Source organism: Oncorhynchus gorbuscha, linkage group LG16 (genome assembly GCF_021184085.1).
Source record: "Oncorhynchus gorbuscha isolate QuinsamMale2020 ecotype Even-year linkage group LG16, OgorEven_v1.0, whole genome shotgun sequence".
NCBI classification, from domain to species: domain Eukaryota; kingdom Metazoa; phylum Chordata; class Actinopteri; order Salmoniformes; family Salmonidae; genus Oncorhynchus; species Oncorhynchus gorbuscha.
In genome coordinates this window covers 18,474,921-18,496,357 of record NC_060188.1, presented here as the reverse complement: position 1 = coordinate 18,496,357, position 21,437 = coordinate 18,474,921, and the positions used below count along the sequence as shown (strand labels likewise).

Genomic DNA, 21,437 nt, shown 5'->3' with positions numbered 1-21,437 from the left:
CGCTGTGAGGGGACATCCTCTTTTGGGATTGGGGGGACGACAGAAGGGGAGAGAAGGTGTGTGCAACCCTGTGTGTGCAACCCTGCCACTCACCCACCCCCACCCCTTACCTGAGTTCCACTTAACTTTTCAAGAGGACTCTCCACACAGGGCAGAGCCACCATGGGCATGCCTAGCACCGACTCAGGGCGATGTGGCCGCGGGGGAGGGGGAGGGGGCCTCGTCTGCTGGAAGTTGTTGATCACACACGTCACCTGGAGAGAGAGGAGTGAGAGTGAGAAAGAGAGAGAGAACGGAAGAGAGAGAGAGAGAGAGAGAGAGAGAGAGAGAGAGAGAGAGAGAGAGAGAGAGAGAGAGAGAGAGAGAGAGAGAGAGAGAGAGAGAGAGAGAGAGAGAAAAACTGAGTTAATAAGAAAATAAAATGTAATGCCAAAAGTATTGGGACAGTGATAATTGTGTTGCTTTTTGGCTCTGTACTCCAGAACTTTGGATTTGAAATGATACAATGACTATGAGTGTAAAGTGCAGACTGTCAGCTTTAATTTTAGGGTATTTTCATCCATATCGGGTGAACCATTTAGAAATTACAGAACGTTTTGTATATAGTCCCCCCATTTTAGGGGACCAAATCAAATTGTATTGGTCACATGTGCCGAATACAACAGGTGTAGACTTTAGAGTGAAATGCTTACTTACAAGCCCATTCTCAACATTGCATAGTTAAATAGTAAGACAAATACTTACACAAAAAAAAACTAAATAGTAAGACAGCCACCAATTGTGCAAATTCTCCCACTTAAAAAGATGAGAGAGGCCTGTAATTTTCATCATAGGTACACTTCAACTATGACAGACATAATGAGGAAAAAAATCCAGAAAATCACATTTTTAATTAATTTATTTGCAAATTATGGTGGAAAATAAGTATTTGGTCACCTACAAACAAGCAAGATTTCTGGCTCTCACAGACCTGTAACGTCTTCTTTAAAATGTCAGCAATATACATCACTGTTACATTCTATCACCCTCATCTCATCTCTCTGAATAATGACTTCCCTAACCACCCTCTTCTCCCTCGCCATTCCCTCAGCTCCCTCCATGCTTCCCTCCCCTCCCCTCCCCTCCCCTCGCTCCCTCTCACCAGAAACACAGCGATGGCTCCTCCAGTGAAGAAGCCGGCCAGGACGTCGGCCCAGTGGTTGCGGTACTCTGCCACCTTGACCACTCCCACCAGCATGGCCAGGCATAGCAGGGTCAGGCTGACCGTAGGCTTGGTCAGCCGAGTGCCTTTGGTCCGGAATACCAGCGTCACATACATCTGAGACAGACAGGTAGGGGGAGGAGACCCGGAGGACTGTCAGGAATTGTCAAACTGTAGGCTGGGTATCAGCTCTATACTGTAGGGTGGTATACCATAACATGTGTATCAAACTGTCCAAACTCCTACTCCCCAGACTAGAACCTACCACAGTGTAGACTGCAGAGTAGACACTGAGGGCTGCGTCCTTGGAGGGGAAGGATTTGCGTGCGGATGCCACTACCAGGGGGTTTCCAGTGCAGGCACGGGGCTGGGTGATGTATTGCATGTTGGATGTGCACCCCAGGGCCGTGTAGTTAGGCCGGCAGGCAGACAGGAAGTGAGGCGTCTGGTTTCCTGTAACCGCCTGACCCGCGTTGGCAAAGATGGTGGTGGTGAACAGGCCGAAGGAGAACACCCCTGAGGGAGAGAGAGAAAGAGAGAAAGAGCGAGAGAGAGCAATGACAGCTAACTAAAAGAGGAGGAGTTTAGTTATCCCCTAGCCTACCTGGGAGCCGCTGTTATCAGCTGAGGTGTGAAATTGCAAAAGCCATCATGATCACCTGAAGTGATGAACATGCAAATAAAGTTGAAGTCGGAAGTTTACATACACCTTAGCCAAATACATTTAAACTCAGTTTGTCATAATTCCTGACATTTAATCCTAGTAAAAATTCCCTGTCTTAGATCAGTTAGGATCACCACTATATTTTAAGAAAGTGAAATGTCAGAATAATAGTAGAGAGAATGATTGATTTCAGCTTTTATTTCTTCCATCACATTCCCAGTGGGTCAGATGTTACATACACTCAATTAGTATTTGGTAGCATTGCCTTTAAATTGTTTAACCACGGTGAAATGTTTTGCGTAGCCTTCCACAAGCTTCCCACAATAAGTTGGGCAAATTTTGGCCCATTCTTCCTGACAGAGCTGGTGTAACAGAGTCAGGTTTGTAGGCCTCCTTGCTCGCACACACTTTTTCAGTTCTGCCCACAAATGTTCAATAGGATTGAGGTCAGGGCTTTGTGATGGCCACTCCAATACCTTGACTTTGTTGTCCTTAAGCCATTTTGCCACAACTTTGGAAGTATGCTTGGGGTCATTGTCCATTTGGAAGACCCATTTGCGACCAAACTTTAACTTCCTGACTGATGTCTTGAGTTGTTGCTTCAATATATCCACATAATTTTCCCTGCCTCGTGATGCCATCTATTTTGTGAAGTGTACCAGTCCGTCCTGCAGTAAAGCACCCCCACAACATGATGCTGCCACCCCCATGCTTCACGGTTGGGATGGTGTTCTTCGGCTTGCTAGCCTCCCCCCTTTCCCTCCAAACATAACGATGGTCATTATGGCCAAACAGTTATATTTTTGTTTCATCAGACCAGAGGACATTTCTCCAAAAAGTATGATCTTTGTCCCCATGTGCAGTTGCAAACCGTAGTCTGACTTTTTTATGGAGGTTTTGGAGCAGTGGCTTCTTCCTTGCTGAGCGGCCTTTCAGGATATGTCGATATAGGACTCATTTTTGTTTGTACCTGTTTCCTACAGCATCTTCACAAGGACTTTTGAGGTTGTTCTGTGATTGATTTGCACTTTTCACACCAAAGTAAGTTCATCTCTAGGAGACAGAACGCGTCTCCTTCCTGAGCGGTATGACGGCTGCGTGGTCCCATGGTGTTTATACTTGCGTACTATTATTTGTATAGATGAATGTGGTACCTTCAGGAATTTGGAAATTGCTCCCAAGGATGAACCAGACTTGTGGAGGTCTACAATTTTATTTCTGAGGTCTTGGCTGATTTCTTTTGATTTTCCAATTATGTCAAGCAAAGAGGCACTGAGTTTGAAGGTAGGCCTTGAAATACATCCACAGGTATACCTCCATTTGACTCAAATGATGTCAATTAGCCTTTCAGAAGCTTCTAAAGCCATGACATAATTTTCTGGAATGTTCCAAGCTGTTTAAAGGCAACTTAGTGTATGTAAACTTCTGACTCAGTGGAATTGTGATACAGTGAATTATAAGTCAAATAATCTGTCTGTAAACAATTGTGTCATGCACAAAGTAGATGTCCTAACCAACTTGCCAAAACTATAGTATTTAACTAGAAATTTGTGGAGTGGTTTAAAAATTTGTTTTAATGATTCCAACCTAAGTGTTTGTAAACTTCCGACTTCAACTGTATGTATGAAATTCTTCACCAGTTCTTCACCAGTTTTAGCCATCACCATCACAAACTGCTGAGGCATGTCTCTTCCTGTTTTATTGTTGTGTTACTTGTATTCTCGTGTTTCTTCAAATGTAGCAAGTTCAATCAGGAAGGCTGGTCTGAATGTTTGTTCAACTTCATCAAGCCGCAAACACAATTCACTCTGTTTCTTATTATATGGGCATATTGGGATTGAATACAAGTGTTTCATCATCAGCATAGCATCTAGTTCTTCTCCTCTATCCTATTAGCCATGTGCAGAATGTCATTCACCTATTCACCTTAAGCCTATAAGCACGGCACAATAATGCACATTCTGCAGGGTTCCTGTTTAACCTATCACTTTCCTCTCTTTACTGTCCCAGACCCTACATTTGTGGCAGCCGGAATTGGATGAGAGCCCTCCGACCGGATGTTTGAGGACTGGCCTGGCCCTGGACGAGAGGAACGATTTGCCGTGGTTGGTAATTGGCGGAAAGGCGAAGGAGTAATGCTTTGTCCAGATGGAGGAATGCTAACTTGTGTCACTGGCATAGAAGGCGTTGGCGGAGTGGCCTGTGTCCCGTGCTCCGTGTTGGCTGTTGATCCCGGAGCCTCCGGGGACTGTGTGCCATGGGGTACCAGAGGGGCAGATTGGGAAAGAAAGGCAGACAGGTCAGGTCCATGTGGAGGGGTGGTCAGGTCAACTCCCTGTTCGTTCCTCACCAGGAAGGATGAGACCATCCGTGCCTCCTCCAATTCCCTTCTTGCTTGATGGTGCCGTCGCTGCTGTGCCAGGTCCTTGGCAATGAATTCCCATTCCTGTAGAGCTCTACGGGCCTGCACATCCAATTGGTGACATCGTTTGTCAGCCTGTCGTTCCTCCTCAATCTGACACTCAATTTCCTCCAAAGCTAATAGTTTCATCCTCTCTTGTAGGACAGCGTTCTGTGAATCGCTGAGGGCTAGTGAATGGGGCGGTTTCCTATCTAAGAGTGGAGGATAAGGCAGGCCACACCCATATCTCCTAGGTCATGGCCAGGTCCAGGGTCGCACCCAAGAAGCAGTTGTCAATGCCTAGGCTGGAACTCAGTGCCGCCCTTTCCGGAGCCCAGTTGGCCTCTACCTTGCGAGCCGAGCTCACCTTGCCAATCCAAAGGGTCATCTACTGGAGTGAATCGACCACTGTATTGACATGGCTCAAGTCCGAGTCCTGCAGGTATAAGGTGTTTGTCGGAACTCGCATTGCGGAAATCCAAGACCTAACAGAATTCCAGGACTGGAGGTATTTATATTACTATCTATATTATTATTTATATTTATATCTGTATTATTATTATTATCTATTTTATTATATTTGCTCTATTATTATTATTTTCTATATTATTTATAGTATTATTTATATTATCTATATTATTATTATTATCTACATTAATATGATCTATTTTATTATATTTTCTCTATTATTATTATTTTCTATATTATTTATATTATTATTTATATTATCTATATTATTATTATTATTATTATCTATATGATTATTATTTACATGATCTATATGACTATTATTTTCTATATTATCATTAATATTCATATGTATATCTATATAATTATTATCTATATTTTTTATTTTATTTTAATTATTTTTATTATCTATACTATTATTATAATAATTATTATCTATATTATTATTATTATTATTGTTATCACTGCAATGTTGGGAAAGAGCTCTCACTGTACTGTTTTACACCAGTTATATCCTGTGACAAATACACAGTGACAAATACAATCAACATCTACATTTACCTTTAAAAATACATCAAATGTAGGTACGCTTTTGTAGATATTTCCAATTCCAGGTGTGTTTATATCATCTTGTTAGACACACTAATCATTCAAGAATAGTTCAGGCAGGGCTGGGTGGTGTTGACCTAAACTCTAGAGGCTGTAGTGGTTACCTAGGAAGCGGACGATGCGTCGCAGCAGGGGGTTGAAGTAGCAGCAGTCTGCTGTCACTATGGTCTTCTCTTGCGTCCCCTCAGCCTTCAGAAAGAATGCCACCAGCTCCCCTACCAGGATCTGTAGAGAGAGAGAGAGAGAGAGAGAGAGAGAGAGAGAGAGAGAGAGAGAGAGAGAGAGAGAGAGAGAGAGAGAGAGAGAGAGAGAGAGACAAAGAGAGACAAAGAGAGATAAGCGAGAGAGAAAGGGAGAGAGAGAGAAGAGAAAGAGAGACAGACAGAGACAGACAGACAGAGACAGACACATAGATACAGAGAGACAGAGAGAGGAAGAGAGAGACAGAGAAAGACAGACACAGAGACAGAGAGACAGAGAGAGGAAGAGAGAGACAGAGAAAGAGAGACACAGAGAGAGACAGAGAGAGTGAGAGAGAGACAGAGAGAGGGAGACAGAGGGAGAGACAGGGAGAGAGAGAGACAGAGAGAGAGAGAGAGAGAGAGAGGAGGCAGTGAGAGATCCCGTTAGCTTTATTGAGGGCCCTGAACTGAGCGAGAGGGCGCGTGTCTTGAAAACAACAAGTTATTTGATTTAATTTAGGCAAAGTTCTCGAAAAGCCACATGCCCACACAGACCTCAACTCTCTCACACAACACGTGGCTTAAAATGTCAGCGCGTGGCTAGTGATCCCCATGTTCACACCCACACAGTTTAATTTGAAACCCTTTTATCATCAACATCACATTTGCAGGAGTCCAGCCATTCATTTGTGTTACAACAAACACCCACCATTGGAGTGAGGAACGTGCCAGGCTCGTGACAGCCGCAGAAACCAGATAACTGTAGCTACATTGCACACCCACTGAGTGCATGTGCTGACATGATGCTTTATTGAGGGCCCTGAACTGTGAAACTCACTTTTATGCATGGTACTCAGACAACACCAACTATTTCCAGTTTCTGAAACGACTTGCCTCAACAAAACATTTGCTTGTCCTTCTGGAGAAAACCATGTGTTTATTACTCCGACAGCAAGGACCAGGCTAATAGCCACCTAACACTAAAGCATAACGGAATCCAACTTATGTTCATGAAATATAAATGTCAAATGCACTCGGGATCCACAATACAGAGGAATAGCAGAAAATAACATGTTACCTTCCCTTATTTATAGAAATGAGACAGAAATAAAAGTCTCAGATCTAAGAAAAAGTAAGACTCGAGAGTTTGAATGAGCTAACAGCCTCTGATGCAAAGGCTCTCTGTTCCTATGTGCGTGCCCAATATCACTCCCCCTCCATTAGGGAAACATACATCATAGTGACTAATGGTTCCATAGCAACATTAAACTAACTCTAATATGAACCATGACTTCAAATTGGAAGGAGATGATCAACATAAACTAGAGGTTGCAGAGAGCACCGCTGACTGACAAACATATGTCCACACAGTAAATCTGTGAACATGTGTTAGGGAAGTGAGTTATTGGGCTTCATCCCATCCTACTCCTGCATGGATCAATACTCTGAAACACTGATTCTCAGTCTGCTAAAAGCTGTTCAGCAGTAGGGTGGTGATCCTGTTCGGGAAGCATATCACATAGTCAATACTATACAACCATCCCTCTTTCACCACTGTTAATAGCTACATCCTCCCGAATTGGAGCAGATGAAAACACTTTGGAGATACAATCAGTAAAGAGAGGGAGATAGAAGAGCGTGTCGAGATGGAGAGGGAGCGAGTGAAGGGAGAGGGACACAGAAAGAGAGGGAGATAGAAGAGCGTGTCGAGATGGAGAGGGAGCGAGTGAAGGGAGAGGGACACAGAAAGAGAGGGAGATAGAAGAGCGTGTCGAGATGGAGAGGGAGCGAGTGAAGGAAGAGGGACACAGAAAGAGAGGGAGATAGAAGAGCGTGTCGAGATGGAGAGGGAGCGAGTGAAGGAAGAGGGACACAGAAAGAGAGGGAGATAGAAGAGCGTGTCGAGATGGAGAGGGAGCGAGTGAAGGAAGAGGGACACAGAAAGAGAGGGAGATAGAAGAGCGTGTCGAGATGGAGAGGGAGCGAGTGAAGGAAGAGGGACACAGAAAGAGAGGGAGATAGAAGAGCGTGTCGAGATGGAGAGGGAGCGAGTGAAGGAAGAGGGACACAGAAAGAGAGGGAGATAGAAGAGTGTGTCGAGATGGAGAGGGAGCGAGTGAAGGGAGAGGGACACGGAAAGAGAGGGGCGAGGGAAAGAGAGAGAACAAACTGTAGCAATTAATTATTCACGGATGTGCCTGGACCCTATCGGCATGGTGAATCATGTCTTTTAAATAATCCTCTCCATAACGCTGGAGCTCGCTCTGCTGCAAGTCTCTATTCTTACTGCTCTCTTAAGGAGTCAAGGTAACATTGCTGGAGTGTTTGTGTTTAACGTCAAGGAAGTTAAGTACGACAGTCAATGTGCTGTCTACAACACAATCCCGTAACAATTCTGTTTCTACACAGCACCAGTTGACTGATGTGAAGCAGGGAACTCTACAGTAAGTGTTTGTTCGCAGTGTTAATCGACCCACTCCACCACACCTCCGAGGAGGAAAGGAGAGAGAGTGGAAAACACACAGGAGGGTTGGGGTCAATTACATTTCAATCCCAGTCAATTCAGGAAGTAAACCAAATTCTAATTCCAAACTTTCCTCATTGAAAAGCATTTTCTTTACCTTTATTTAACTAGGCAAGTCAGTTAAGAACAAATTCTTATTTTCAATGATGGCCTAGGAACAGTGGGTTAACTGCCTTTCTTCAGGGGCAGAATGACAAAATTGTATCTTGTCAGCTCGGGGATTTGAACTTGCAACCTTTCGGTTACTAGTCCAACACGCTGACCACTAGGCTACGCTGCCACTCCATTGAAAAGCATTGAAGGGAATTGGAATTGAAATGTGAATTTCAGTATACCTAAATTGACTGGAATTAAACAAAATGTTTAACCTCAACCTACTGCAGACAGGCAGTATCCCCTCAACAGACTAACACACACACACACACACACACACACACACACACACACACACACACACACACACACACACACACACACACACACACACACACACACACACACACACACACACACACACACACACACACACACACACACACACACACACACACACACACACACGGCTACGGATGCTCAGCAAACCGACACACACCGCTCTGGTCCAACAGCTGACTCTGTTAAGATGAGTGTGTGGGGAAATGGAAGGCTGACAATTCCAATCCCATAAACAGATGCATTATGGGACATGTATACCACCTCTACTGCTATTGTGTGTGTCATCACCTACAGTGGAATCTGACCTGAATCACCTCAACATACACTGGGCTTTAGATAGATCTACCATGTAGGGTACATGTCACATTGAATTGAATTGATTATCCTCTGGTGCTGAGAGAATAAGCTACAGCCTACAACACTATGAATGGTACGTAAAGGAAGTGTTAAGGGCCTTGGCGACTTGGAGTTAGATCCCATCTAGTACATACAGTAGTGGCTGGGATTGTATAGTGTATACAGTATCATGTTAATATGAAGAGGATCCAGGCTGTACCACATCTCCACGGAGGATTGGAACAGCTGGCCAGGCTGGGGATTGTTAAAACCATTTGTTCAACATGAACCGTTACAAGAGAAAACAAGCACTATCGCGGTTGAATGAAATCTGTATACGCGCGTGCATTCACGAACGCACACACGCACGCACGCACGCACACACACGCCAATTAACTAATGTGTGAGTGCACTTCATGGACATTGATATCGCTCTCTGATATGAAGGGAAAATAACTATTTTCAACACACTTATTTCAGTGTAAACAGCTGAACTTTACTGTTTCTATGGTTGACATGTATGGTTAATCATTCTGGTTGTTTTCAGTTTGTTCTAATGCTGTGATTTCTATAGTCTTTACCAACCATAACCCTTTAGTCTTGTGTTATATCACTCTTCTCTTACCCACTCCTTCCTCCCTCATGTATTTTTCTATATCAGTCAACCTTTATAGATGTTTCCTCCCAGTCCCCAACAGGGAAAGTAGGTTAGGATTTCTCTCTCCCTTTCTCTCGTTGTCCTTCCCCTCCATTCTTCAACTCTTTCATTTCATGCTCTCTTTTCCCAAAAACTCCTCTGTTAAATCCCTCTAAATTCCCTTTCACCAGCCAAACAGCTAAGCCACAGCTGCAGATGAGGAACAGAGTCTGTCTTTAGTGTGAAAAGTACAGAGATGCAGGAAGAGAGGCAAAAGAGAGGAGCGAAATGAAGAGGGAGGAACCGAGAGAAGGAGAGCAGAAGCTGAAGAGAGTGAGGATGAGTGAGTAAAACGGAATTGGATGATGCTGCTAACTGGTCTCTGGGGTGTTGAGTGAAGCATGTCCCTCTGCCAGGACCACTGAGGTGGCTCTGCTTTCTGCCTGAGCGTAAAGGGATCAGTCATCCGTGCTGTGGAGCTGTGACTGACGAATTCACTCTAATCACATTGCACAAGCGGGTGTATGTCTTCAGCTGTCACATACAGTACAATTAGATACGGGAATATAATCTGCTTATATTATACATATATGTACATTATACACACATACAGTATTACTTTACATGCAGGTATATGTAGGCTATCCATGGCCAATCAGGTCAGTAAAGAAACCTTCTCAGGAGAACCAGGCTAATGCTACATGGAGCTGATAGAGGCAAAACTCTGCCATAAACTATACATAAATTATACTATTCACTATACCATAAACTATACTATAAAATATACCATAAAATATATCATATACATACTTTACCATAAACTATACTATAAAATATACCATAAAATATACCATAAACTATACCATAAACTACACTATAAACTATGCTATAAACTATACTATAAAATATACCATAAACTATACCATAAACTACACTATAACCTATGCTATAAACTATACTATAAAATATACCATAAACTATGCTATAAACTATAATATAAAATATACCATAAACTATACCATAAACGACACTATAAACTATGCTATAAACTATACTATAAAATATACCATAAACTATCAACTATATCATACACTATACTATAAATTATACCATAAACTATACTATAATTATACTATTCACTATACCACAAACTAAACCATAAAATATACCATTAACTATAAACTATACCATACACTGTACTATAAACTACACCATAAACTATACTATAATTATACTATTCACTATACCACAAATTAAACCATAAACTATACCCTAAACTAAACCATAAACTATACATACACTATACCATAAACTATACTATAATTATACTATTCACTATACCACAAATTAAACCATAAACTATACCCTAAACTAAACCATAAACTATACATACACTATACCATAAACTATACCATACACTATACCATAAACTAAACCATAAAATATACCATAAACTATAAACTATACCATACACTGTACTATAAACTATACCATAAACTATACTATAATTATACTATTCACTATACCACAAATTAAACCATAAACTATACCCTAAACTAAACCATAAACTATACATACACTATACCATAAACTATACCATACACTATACCATAAACTATACCCTAAACTAAACCATAAACTATACCATACACTATACCATAAACTATACCCTAAACTAAACCATAAACTATACCATACACTATACCATAAACTATACCCTAAACTAAACCATAAACTATACCATACACTATACCATAAACTATACCCTAAACTAAACCATAAACTATACCATACACTATACCATAAACTATACCATACACTATACCATAAACTATACCCTAAACTAAACCATAAACTATACATACACTATACCATAAACTATACAATACACTATACCATAAACTATACCCTAAACTAAACCATAAACTATACCATACACTATACCATAAACTATACCCTAAACTAAACCATAAACTATACCATACACTATACCATAAACTATACCCTAAACTAAACCATAAACTATACCATACACTATACCATAAACTATACCCTAAACTAAACCATAAACTATACCATACACTATACCATAAACTATACCCTAAACTAAACCATAAACTATACCATACACTATACCATAAACTATACCATACACTATACCATAAACTATACCCTAAACTAAACCATAAACTATACATACACTATACCATAAACTATACCATACACTATACCATAAACTATACCATAAACTATACCATAAGCTATACTATAAACTAAACCATAAACTAAACCATAAACTATACCATACACTATACCATACACTATACCATAAACTATACCATACACTATACCATACACTATACCATAAGCTATACTATAAACTAAACCATAAACTATACCATACACTATACCATACACTATACCATAAACTATACCATACACTATACCATACACTATACCATACACTATACCATACACTATACCATACACTATACCATACACTATACCATAAACTATACCATACACTATACCATACACTATACCATACACTATACCATACACTATACCATACACTATACCATAAACTATACCATACACTATACCATACACTATACCATACACTATACCATACACTATACCATACACTATACCATACACTATACCATAAACTATACCATACACTATACCATACACTATACCATAAGCTATACTATAAACTAAACCATAAACTATACCATACACTATACCATAAACTATACCATACACTATACCATACACTATACCATACACTATACCATACACTATACCATAAACTAAACCATAAACTATACATAACCTATACATACACTACACCATAAATTATACCATAATCTATACCATAAACTATATACAAACTATACCATAATATATATATAAACTATACATACACTATACCATAAATTATACATAACCTATACCCACTCTCAGAGAGAAAGTAATGCAAATAAAGAGAGCAAGAGCCAAAGAGAGAGAAACAGTAGAGAGCAAGAGCCAAAGAGAGAGAAACAGTAGAGAGCAAGAGCCAAAGAGAGAGAAACAGTAGAGCAAGAGCCAAAGAGAGAGAAACAGTAGAGAGCAAGAGCCAAAGAGAGAGAAACAGTAGAGAGCAAGAGCCAAAGAGAGAGAAACAGTAGAGAGCAAGAGCCAAAGAGAGAGAAACAGTAGAGAGCAAGAGCCAAAGAGAGAGAAACAGTAGAGAGCAAGAGCCAAAGAGAGAGAAAGAGTAGAGAGCAAGAGCCAAAGAGAGAGAAACAGTAGAGAGCAAGAGCCAAAGAGAGAGAAACAGTAGAGAGCAAGAGCCAAAGAGAGAGAAACAGTAGAGAGCAAGAGCCAAAGAGAGAGAAAGAGTAGAGAGCAAGAGCCAAAGAGAGAGAAACAGTAGAGAGCAAGAGCCAAAGAGAGAGAAACAGTAGAGAGCAAGAGCCAAAGAGAGAGAAACAGTAGAGAGCAAGAGCCAAAGAGAGAGAAACAGTAGAGAGCAAGAGCCAAAGAGAGAGAAACAGTAGAGAGCAAGAGCCAAAGAGAGAGAAACAGTAGAGAGCAAGAGCCAAAGAGAGAGAAACAGTAGAGAGCAAGAGAACCAGATCAGAAAAGAGATAGAAAGAAGAGACAAAGGGATGGAGTGAATTGTTTGATGGTGCGATCAATGTATCGGCTCTGATCGAGCTCAGTAAAGTGATTATCAATGTGGTCAGTCATATAATCCTTGTGATTGTGTTGAGGCTGAGCGGGACTGTGAAGCTGCTTGTAAATTGGCCTGCTGCACGGATACCAAACAGATATAGCACCACTCTGAAAGCTGGGTATTACCATGGTAACCACTTCACAGTGGTTAAACTAGACACGGTCATTCTCCTAAAAATAATAGGTGACAACCTCTCTTTTTCTTAATGGTGTGTACTATGTACCTTCACTTCAACCCCTCTCTACTAGATCTATTGTGTTTATCTCTTAGGGAGATCAAGGAAAGTCCTACTCACCCAACCATCTCTTTCTGTGCCTCCACACTCAATATTTCTCTATCCCCTCCCTGTATTTCATCATCTGATACTCTTCTCACATTTCTCAATTTGTCATTTCACCCTTGGCACTCCTCATTTACCCCCTCCCCCTCTGCACGCCTCCCTTGCCCCCTCCACACCCCTCACTTACCTCCTCCTCTGCACCCCTCCCTTACATTCTCCTCCTCCTCCTCTGCACCCCTCTCTTACATTCTCCTCCTCCTCTGCACCCCTCCCTTACATTCTCCTCCTCCTCCTCTGCACCCCTCTCTTAACCCCTCCTCCCCATCGGCACCCCTCTCTTACATTCTCCCCCTCCTCCTCTGCACCCCTCTCTTAACTCCTCCTCCCCATCGGCACCCCTCCTTCACCTCGTCCTTCCCTGAAGCAGTTCACAGCGGCCCAAGCGACAACAGTGACTCTTTCTAGACACATATGGTCCCATGGCAGAGAAGAGACACAGCCAACACGTCCCCCTGGAGACCACCCTGCCATCTGCATCTGCGTGTGTGTGTGTGTGTGTGTGTGTGTGTGTGTGTGTGTGTGTGTGTGTGTGTGTGTGTGTGTGTGTGTGTGTGTGCGTGTGCGCGTGTGCGTGTGCGTGTGCGTGTGTGTGTGTGTGTGTGTGTGTGTGTGTGTGTGTGTGTGTGTGTGTGTGTGTGTGCGCGCTCATTTGCACTCCAGTTGTCCTTCATTGGATCCTTTCTTTTTTTCTTTCTTACTTTCTGGACCCAAAATCCAAATTTCAGTATGTATCACTATGATTAAAAGGTAGTCAAATAATTCTTATAGAATTACTCTTATAGAATTTCCATGTGGGTGAGGATATTGGACATTTTATTAGCATTTTATTGGATAACACCTTGTTTTTAACCAGGACAGAATCATTTATAACTTACTTTTTCTGACATAATAGCGGTATGATGGCTGCGTGGTCCCATGGTGTTTATACTTGTGCACTATTGTTTGTACACATGAACGTGGTACCTTCAGGCGTTTCTAAATTGCTCCCAAGGATGAACCTGACTTGTGGAGGTCTACAGTTCTTTTCTGAGGTCTTGGCTGATTTTCCCATGATGTCAAGCAAAGAGGCACTGAGGTTGAAGGTAGGCCTTGAAATACATCAACAGGTACACCTGCAATTGACTCAAATTATGTCAATTAGCCTATCAGAAGCTTCTAAAGCCATGACATAAATTTCTGGAATTTTCCAAGCTGTTTAAAGGCACAGGCAACTTAGTGTATGTAAACTTCTGACCCAGTGGAATTGTGATACAATTATTTAAAAGTTAAATAATCTGTCTGTAAACAATTGTTGGAAAAATGTCTTGTGTCATAAACAAAATAGGTGTTCTAACCGACTTGCCAAAACTATAGTTTGTTAACAAGAAATTTGTGGAGTGGTTGAAAAACTACTTTTAAAGATTCCAACAAAAGTGTAAGTAAACTTCTGACTTCAACTGTATATGGGGGATACAACCAGCCCAGTTCTGCAAATTTCGCTGTGAAGAGACAGAATTATTAGATACATGTTTTGGTACTAGCTTGTTTTTGGTTGCAGGTTCAGAAATGGCTGATTAATTGCAATACTTGGAGCTAACTCGGCAAATAGCACTGCTGGGTGATTTAAAAGTCATAGTCAGTAGATCAATATAGTAATAATCTCAGCAAGAACGTTTATCTTTAATTTACTATCTGTAGAAACTATGAGAATAGAAAGGGTCAACATTTTTGTGAAACAGTACAATGGAAAAATATGTGGCAAATAGAAATGTCAAAACTGTATGGTGTTCATAGATAGATGGAAGGATAGCTGAAGGATGGTACTAAAAACAAAACTATGCATATACAACGCCTTCGGAAAGTATTCAGACCCTTTCTCTTTTTGTTACGTTACAGCCTTATTCTAAAATGGATCAAATTGCTCGATACCCCATTTTCACAAAGAAAAGGAAGGGTTTTAGACATTTGTTAATGCATGATTTATTTTTTATCACATTTACATAAGAATTCAGACCCTTTACTCAGTACTTTGTTGAAGCACCTTTGGTAGTGATTCCAGCATAGAGTCTTCTTGGGTATGACGCTACAAGCTTTGCACACCTGTATTTGGGGAGTTTCTCCCATTCTTCTGCAGATCCTCTCAAGCTCTGTCAGGTTGGATGGGGAGAGTTACTGCACTGCTATTTTCAGGACTCTCCGGAGATGTTCGATCGGGTTCAAGTCCGGGCTCTGGCTGGGCCACTCAAGGACATTCAGATACTCGTCCCAAAGCCACTCCTGCGTTGTCTTGGCTGTATTCTTAGGGTCGTTGTCCTGTTGGAAGGTGAACCTTAATCCTCAGTCTGAGGACCTTAGCACTCTGGAACAGGTTTTCATCAAGGATCGCTCTGTACTTTTCTATGTTCATCTTTGCCTCGATCCTGACTAGTCTCCCAGTCCCTGCTGTTGAAAAACATCCCCACAGCATGATGCTGCAACCACCATGCTTCACCGTAGGGATGGTGCCAGGTTTCCTCCAGACATGATGCTTGGCATTAAGGCCAAATATTCTTGTTTCTCATGTTCTGAGAGTCTTTATGTGCCTTTTGGCAAACTCCAAGCGGGCTGTCATGTGTATTTTACTGAGGAGTGCTTCCGCCTAACCACTCTACTATAAAGGCCTGATTGGTGGAGTGCTGCAGAAGATGGTTGTTCTTCTGGAAGGTTCTCCCATCTCCACAAAGGAACTCCAGAGCTCTGTCAGACTGACCATCAGGTTCTTGGTCACCTCTCTGACCAAGGTCCTTCTCCCCGATTGCTCAATTTGGCAGGGCGGCCAGCTCTAGGAAGAGTCTTAAACTTCTTCCATTTAAGAACGATGGAAGCCACTGTGTTCTTGGGGACCTTCAAGGCTGCAGACATGTTTTGGTACCATTCCCCAGATCTGTGCTTTGATGCAATCCTGTCTCGGAGCTCTACAGACAATTCCTTCAACATCATGGCTTGGTTTTTGCTCTGACATGAACTGTCAACTGTGGGACCTTATATAGACAGGTGTGTGCCTTTCCAAATCATGTCCAATCAATTGAATTTACCACAGGTGGACTCCAATCAAATTGTAGAAACATCTACAGGATGATCAATGCAAACAGGATGCACACGAGCTCAATTTTGAAAAGGGTCTGAATACTTATGTAAATACGTTTTTTTGCTTTTAATACATTTGCAAAAATGTCTAAAAACCTGTTTTTGATTTGTCATTATGGGGTATTGTGTGTAGATTGCTGAGGATTTAAAAATAATCCATTTTAGAATAAGGCTATAAGGTAACTTAATGTGGAAAAACACCAGTCTCATCGTCAACAGTGAAGAGGCAACTCCGGGATGCTGGACTTCTAGGCAGAGTTCCTCTGTCCAGTGTCTATGTTATTTTGCCCATCTTAATCTTTTATTTTTATTGGCCAGTCTGAGATATGGCTTTTTCTTTGCAACTCTGCCTAGAAGGCCAGCATCCTGGAGTCGCCTCTTCACTGTTGACGCTGAGACTGGTGTTTTGCGGGTACTATTTTATGAAGCTGCCAGTTGAGGACTTATGAGGTGTCTGTTTCTCAAAGTAGACACTCTAATGTACTTGCCCTCTTGCTCAGTTGTGCACAGGGGCCTCCCACTCCTCTTTCTATTCTGGTTAGTGCCAGTTTGCGCTGTTCTGTGAAGGGAGTAGTACACAGCGTTGTACAAGATCTTCAGTCTTTAGGCAATTTCTCACATGGAATAGCCTTCATTTCTCAGAACAAGAATATACTGACGAGTTTCAGAAGAATGTTCTTTGTTTCTGGCCATTTTGAGCCTGTAATCAAACCCACAAATGCTGATGCTCCAGATACTCAATTAGTCTATAGAAGGCCAGTTTTATTGCTTCTTTAATCAGAACAACAGTTTTTAGCTGTGCAAACATAATTTCAAAGGGTTTTTCTAATTAATAATTAGCCCTTTAAAGTGATTAACTTGGATTAACTAACACAACGTGCTATTGGAACACAGGAGTGATGGTTGCTGATAATGGGCCTCTGTACGCCTATGTAGATATTCCATAATAACATCAGCCATTTCCAGCTACAATAGTCATTTATAACATTAACAATGTCTACACTGTATTTCTGATAAATTTGATGTTATTTCAATGGACAGAAAATGTGTTTTTCTTTCAAAAACAAGGACATTTCTAAGTGACCCCAAACTTTTTAACGGTAGTGTATATATTTACAAAAAATATAAATGGGGGATTGGAAAATATGCAGACAATTCCATTGATGGAAGCCACAATCTATCTGCAATATTAAAGCTGATCTTTAATAGGTTATGGCATTGTGGTATAGTAGAGTTGTCTAAGTAAGTCTATGGTTGCCTAGAGTGGTTCTCAATCAGAGGCAGGTGTTTATCGTTGTCTCTGATTGGGAACCATATTTAGGCAGCCATATTCTTTGAGTGTTTCGTGGGTGATTTTTCCTGTCTCTGTGTTAGTTTGCACCAGATAAGGCTGTTTAGGTTTTTTCATGTTACGTTTGTTGTTTTGTATTTTATTCGTCATTATCTTTATTAAAGATGTATGAAGATAACCACGCTGCATTTTGGTCCGATCCCTGCTACACCTCCTCTTCAGAGGAAGAAAACCTTAACAGATAGAGCTGGCAACTACCTCCATTTCTAAAGGCTAACTGTTAAGAGACGCTAATCTTAGATGACATCTTACTCACACAATCCCTTATTACTTTGTCACTAAAGTAAGGGTATAGATAAGAAATGACATGGTAATGGTAACTGGTAACTCTTATCCAGGTTTCCCCAACTGGCAAGCCTGTGCCAATTTGGGCCATTTTCTGACAAATAAAAAGCATGTTTTTTTATTAAATTGTATTATTTATCATTTTCATTGTTGGACATAAAATACTGTATAAACACCAGGAAATCAGCCCCAAGTGATTTTAATTTCGGAGATCTGTTCCAAGTATTCCCAAGAATAACAGAGAGGCACGTGATCGTATAAACATGTAAGTAAGGTTTGATGAAATGATTGTTTTAGTCAAATATTAATTCTGTTTGGGCTTCTTGCAGTTAATTTGTAGTCTACAAATGATTTGTAGTTATGTTCCAACCCCACGACCATCCACTCAAGAAAAAAACATTGCCCATGGCTGAATCTAGTTGACTATCCCTGCTCTAGTCTATTTTAAACACAGACGGATTAGTCCCAAAACTCTCGCTTCTCTTCCCTTAGGGCTACCTGTCATCCCCATTACCCTTTCCTGATACGAAGAGACTGGATGGGCAGACGTGCAATGGTATGAGCCTATTTGCTAGCAAAACCAAGGACTGCTAGTGTGAATTCCTCAGGTTCCTATTAGATTCAGCTTCTCCTCAATGAGACACACATAATGGGCACTAAGCACACAGTTTCCATCTGTTCTGTCCTCTCAGATAACTGTTGGAGTAGAAGAGGATGATTTGCCACGGTAGAGTATTGGGATTCACCCCAGATTCAGTATTTCTCTCATAGGCCTACAATACAGTATATGCTGGAAAAGTATTCTCTGGTGAGCAGGTTTGGTAGGCCAAGTGGTAGTCCATTAAGGCTGAAGTGAGAGGGCAGGTTAAGCAGAGGATCCATCTCTTTATCTAGGCAGAAATTTTGATGGGGGGAATTGATAAAGGACTCTTGGGGATGATGCGTTAGATCTCACTACATCTCTGCATGACAATGTGGATACACACATTCATCAACTGTCAGATAGAATCTACTATAAGACATGTTCTCTCAGGTCAGCCCGCTCCTCTGTACACGCCACTGGCTTACAGTCATAGCTCGCATCCCCTACAAGACCATGGTGCTTACCCACGGACCAGCACGAGGAACTGCCCCTCCCTACCTTTAGGCTGTGCTCAAACCCTACACCCCAATCAAAGCCACCTCAGGTCTCTTGGCCCTCCCGCCCCTACGGGGGGCAGCTCCCGCTCAGCCCAGTCCAAGCTCTTCTCTGTCCTGGCACCCCAATAGTGGAACCAGCTTTCCCATGAAGCTAGGACAGCAGTGTCCCTGCACATCTTTCGAAAACATTTGAAACCCTGCCTCTTCAAACATTTTCTTAAATAATTATCCTCCTCACCTTGACCCTGCCCCCCAAAAAACTAAATAAAAAACATAAACAGCAGTTGACCCCGCCTTTCTAGCTCTGACTCTACAAATAGCTACGTTATTGAGGAAAGTGTTCATTTTATGCCTGTGATATGTGATTGTCCCACCTATCTATCTTAAGATGAATGCACTAATTCTAAGTTGCCAATTGACTAAAATGTAAAATGTAATTAAGCCTCAGATCTACTTCTAAGATTCCCTACAAATAAACCAAACTCAAGTGTATGTGTGTGACGATCTGCGTGTGGAGCGGGGGCCACAGTAACTGCAAATGCAGCAACAGCCTTGGGGTAAAAGCCCACAGTATCCTACTGAATGGAATGCATTAATAAATAAATAAATGCAGCTGTCTTTTTAAAGTTCACTTGTTTTTCTGGAATAATTCAGTTGACACACACACACACACACACACACACACACACACACACACACACACACACACACACACACACACACACACACACACACACACGCACGCACGCACGCACGCACGCACGCACGCACACACAAACACAAAAGCAGTGTTTTTGAGATAACATTGAATCAAAAGCCAGCATCAGAATGACGTCACTCCAGCTGAATGTAAACTCCATGGGGTCTGGCTCCCTGCAGGGAATCAGCTCTGCTTCTGTGTAAACCAGAGTTTCCCAACCCTGGTCCTCCAGTACACCCAACAGTACACATTTTTATTGCAACCCTTGACAAGCATACTTGATTCAACTTGCCAATTGATCATCAAGCCCTAGATGAATTGAATGAGATGTGTTTGTCAAAGGGCTATAGCAAAAATGTGTACTGTTGGAGTTGGAAAACACTGGTGTAGAGCATACTGTCATCCTGAGTGGCTCAGTGGTCTAAGGCACTGCACTGTAGTGCTAGAGGCGTCACTACAGACCCTGGTTCAATCCCAGGCTGGGATTGAATCATTTGGGTTGGGTTAGGTTAAGGTTTGGCTGGGGTAGGCAGTCATTGTAAAATAAGAATTTGTTCTGCTAGCGTTAACATTCTGCTGAAAAGGCAGTGTGCGAAATTCAAAAATATTTTTTTGAAATATGTAACTTTCACACATTAACAAGTCCAATACAGCAAATGAAAGATAATCTTCTTGTTAATCTACCCATCGTGTCCAATTTCAAAAAGGGTTTACAGCGAAAGCACAACATGTTAGGTCAGAGCCAAGTCAAAAAAACACACAGCCATTTTTCCAGCCAAAGATAGGAGTCACAAAAAGCAGAAAATGAATCACTAACCTTTGATAATTTTCATCAGATGACACTCATAGGACGTCATGTTACACAATTACATGTATGGTTTTTTTTCCGATAATGTGCATATTTATATCCAAAAATCTCAGCTTTGATTCCAAAACATCCGGTGATTTTGCAGAAATACTCATAATAAACAGTGATAAAAGATACATGTGTTATTCACAGAATTAAAGATAGACTTCTCCTTAATGCAACCTCTGTGTCAGATTAAAAAATTTTTTTTTTTACGGAAAAAGCATAATCTGAGTACGGCGCTCAGAGCCCAATCCAGCCAAAGAAATATCTGCCATGTTGGAGTCAACAGAAGTCAGAAATAACATTATAAATATTCACTTACCTTTGATGATCTTCATCAGAAGGCACTCCCAGGAATCCCAGTTTGACAATAAATGGCTGATTTGTTCCATAAAGTTTCATAAAGTCCATAATTTATGTCCAAATAGCCACTTATTGTTCACTTCTTGTTGTTCAGCCCAGTAATCCCAGTTCAGCCCATCTTC

General features: G+C 41.3%; 1 protein-coding gene across 3 annotated transcripts in view; it reads right to left on the bottom strand.

Annotated features, from left to right (window-relative positions):
• plppr2a (phospholipid phosphatase related 2a) overlaps positions 1-21,437 on the bottom strand; it is a 56,161-nt gene that overhangs the window by 2,632 nt on the left and 32,092 nt on the right. For 2 of the 3 annotated variants that reach the window (XM_046306253.1, XM_046306254.1), the window contains exons 4-7: positions 5,448-5,568; positions 1,467-1,717; positions 1,142-1,318; positions 111-254 (exon numbers count right to left, since the gene is read on the bottom strand). In XM_046306253.1, coding sequence (XP_046162209.1) covers positions 111-254; positions 1,142-1,318; positions 1,467-1,717; positions 5,448-5,568 — 693 coding nt within the window. The remainder of the gene's footprint in view (positions 1-110; positions 255-1,141; positions 1,319-1,466; positions 1,718-5,447; positions 5,569-21,437) is intronic. The other variant, XM_046306252.1, reaches the window with a different exon arrangement.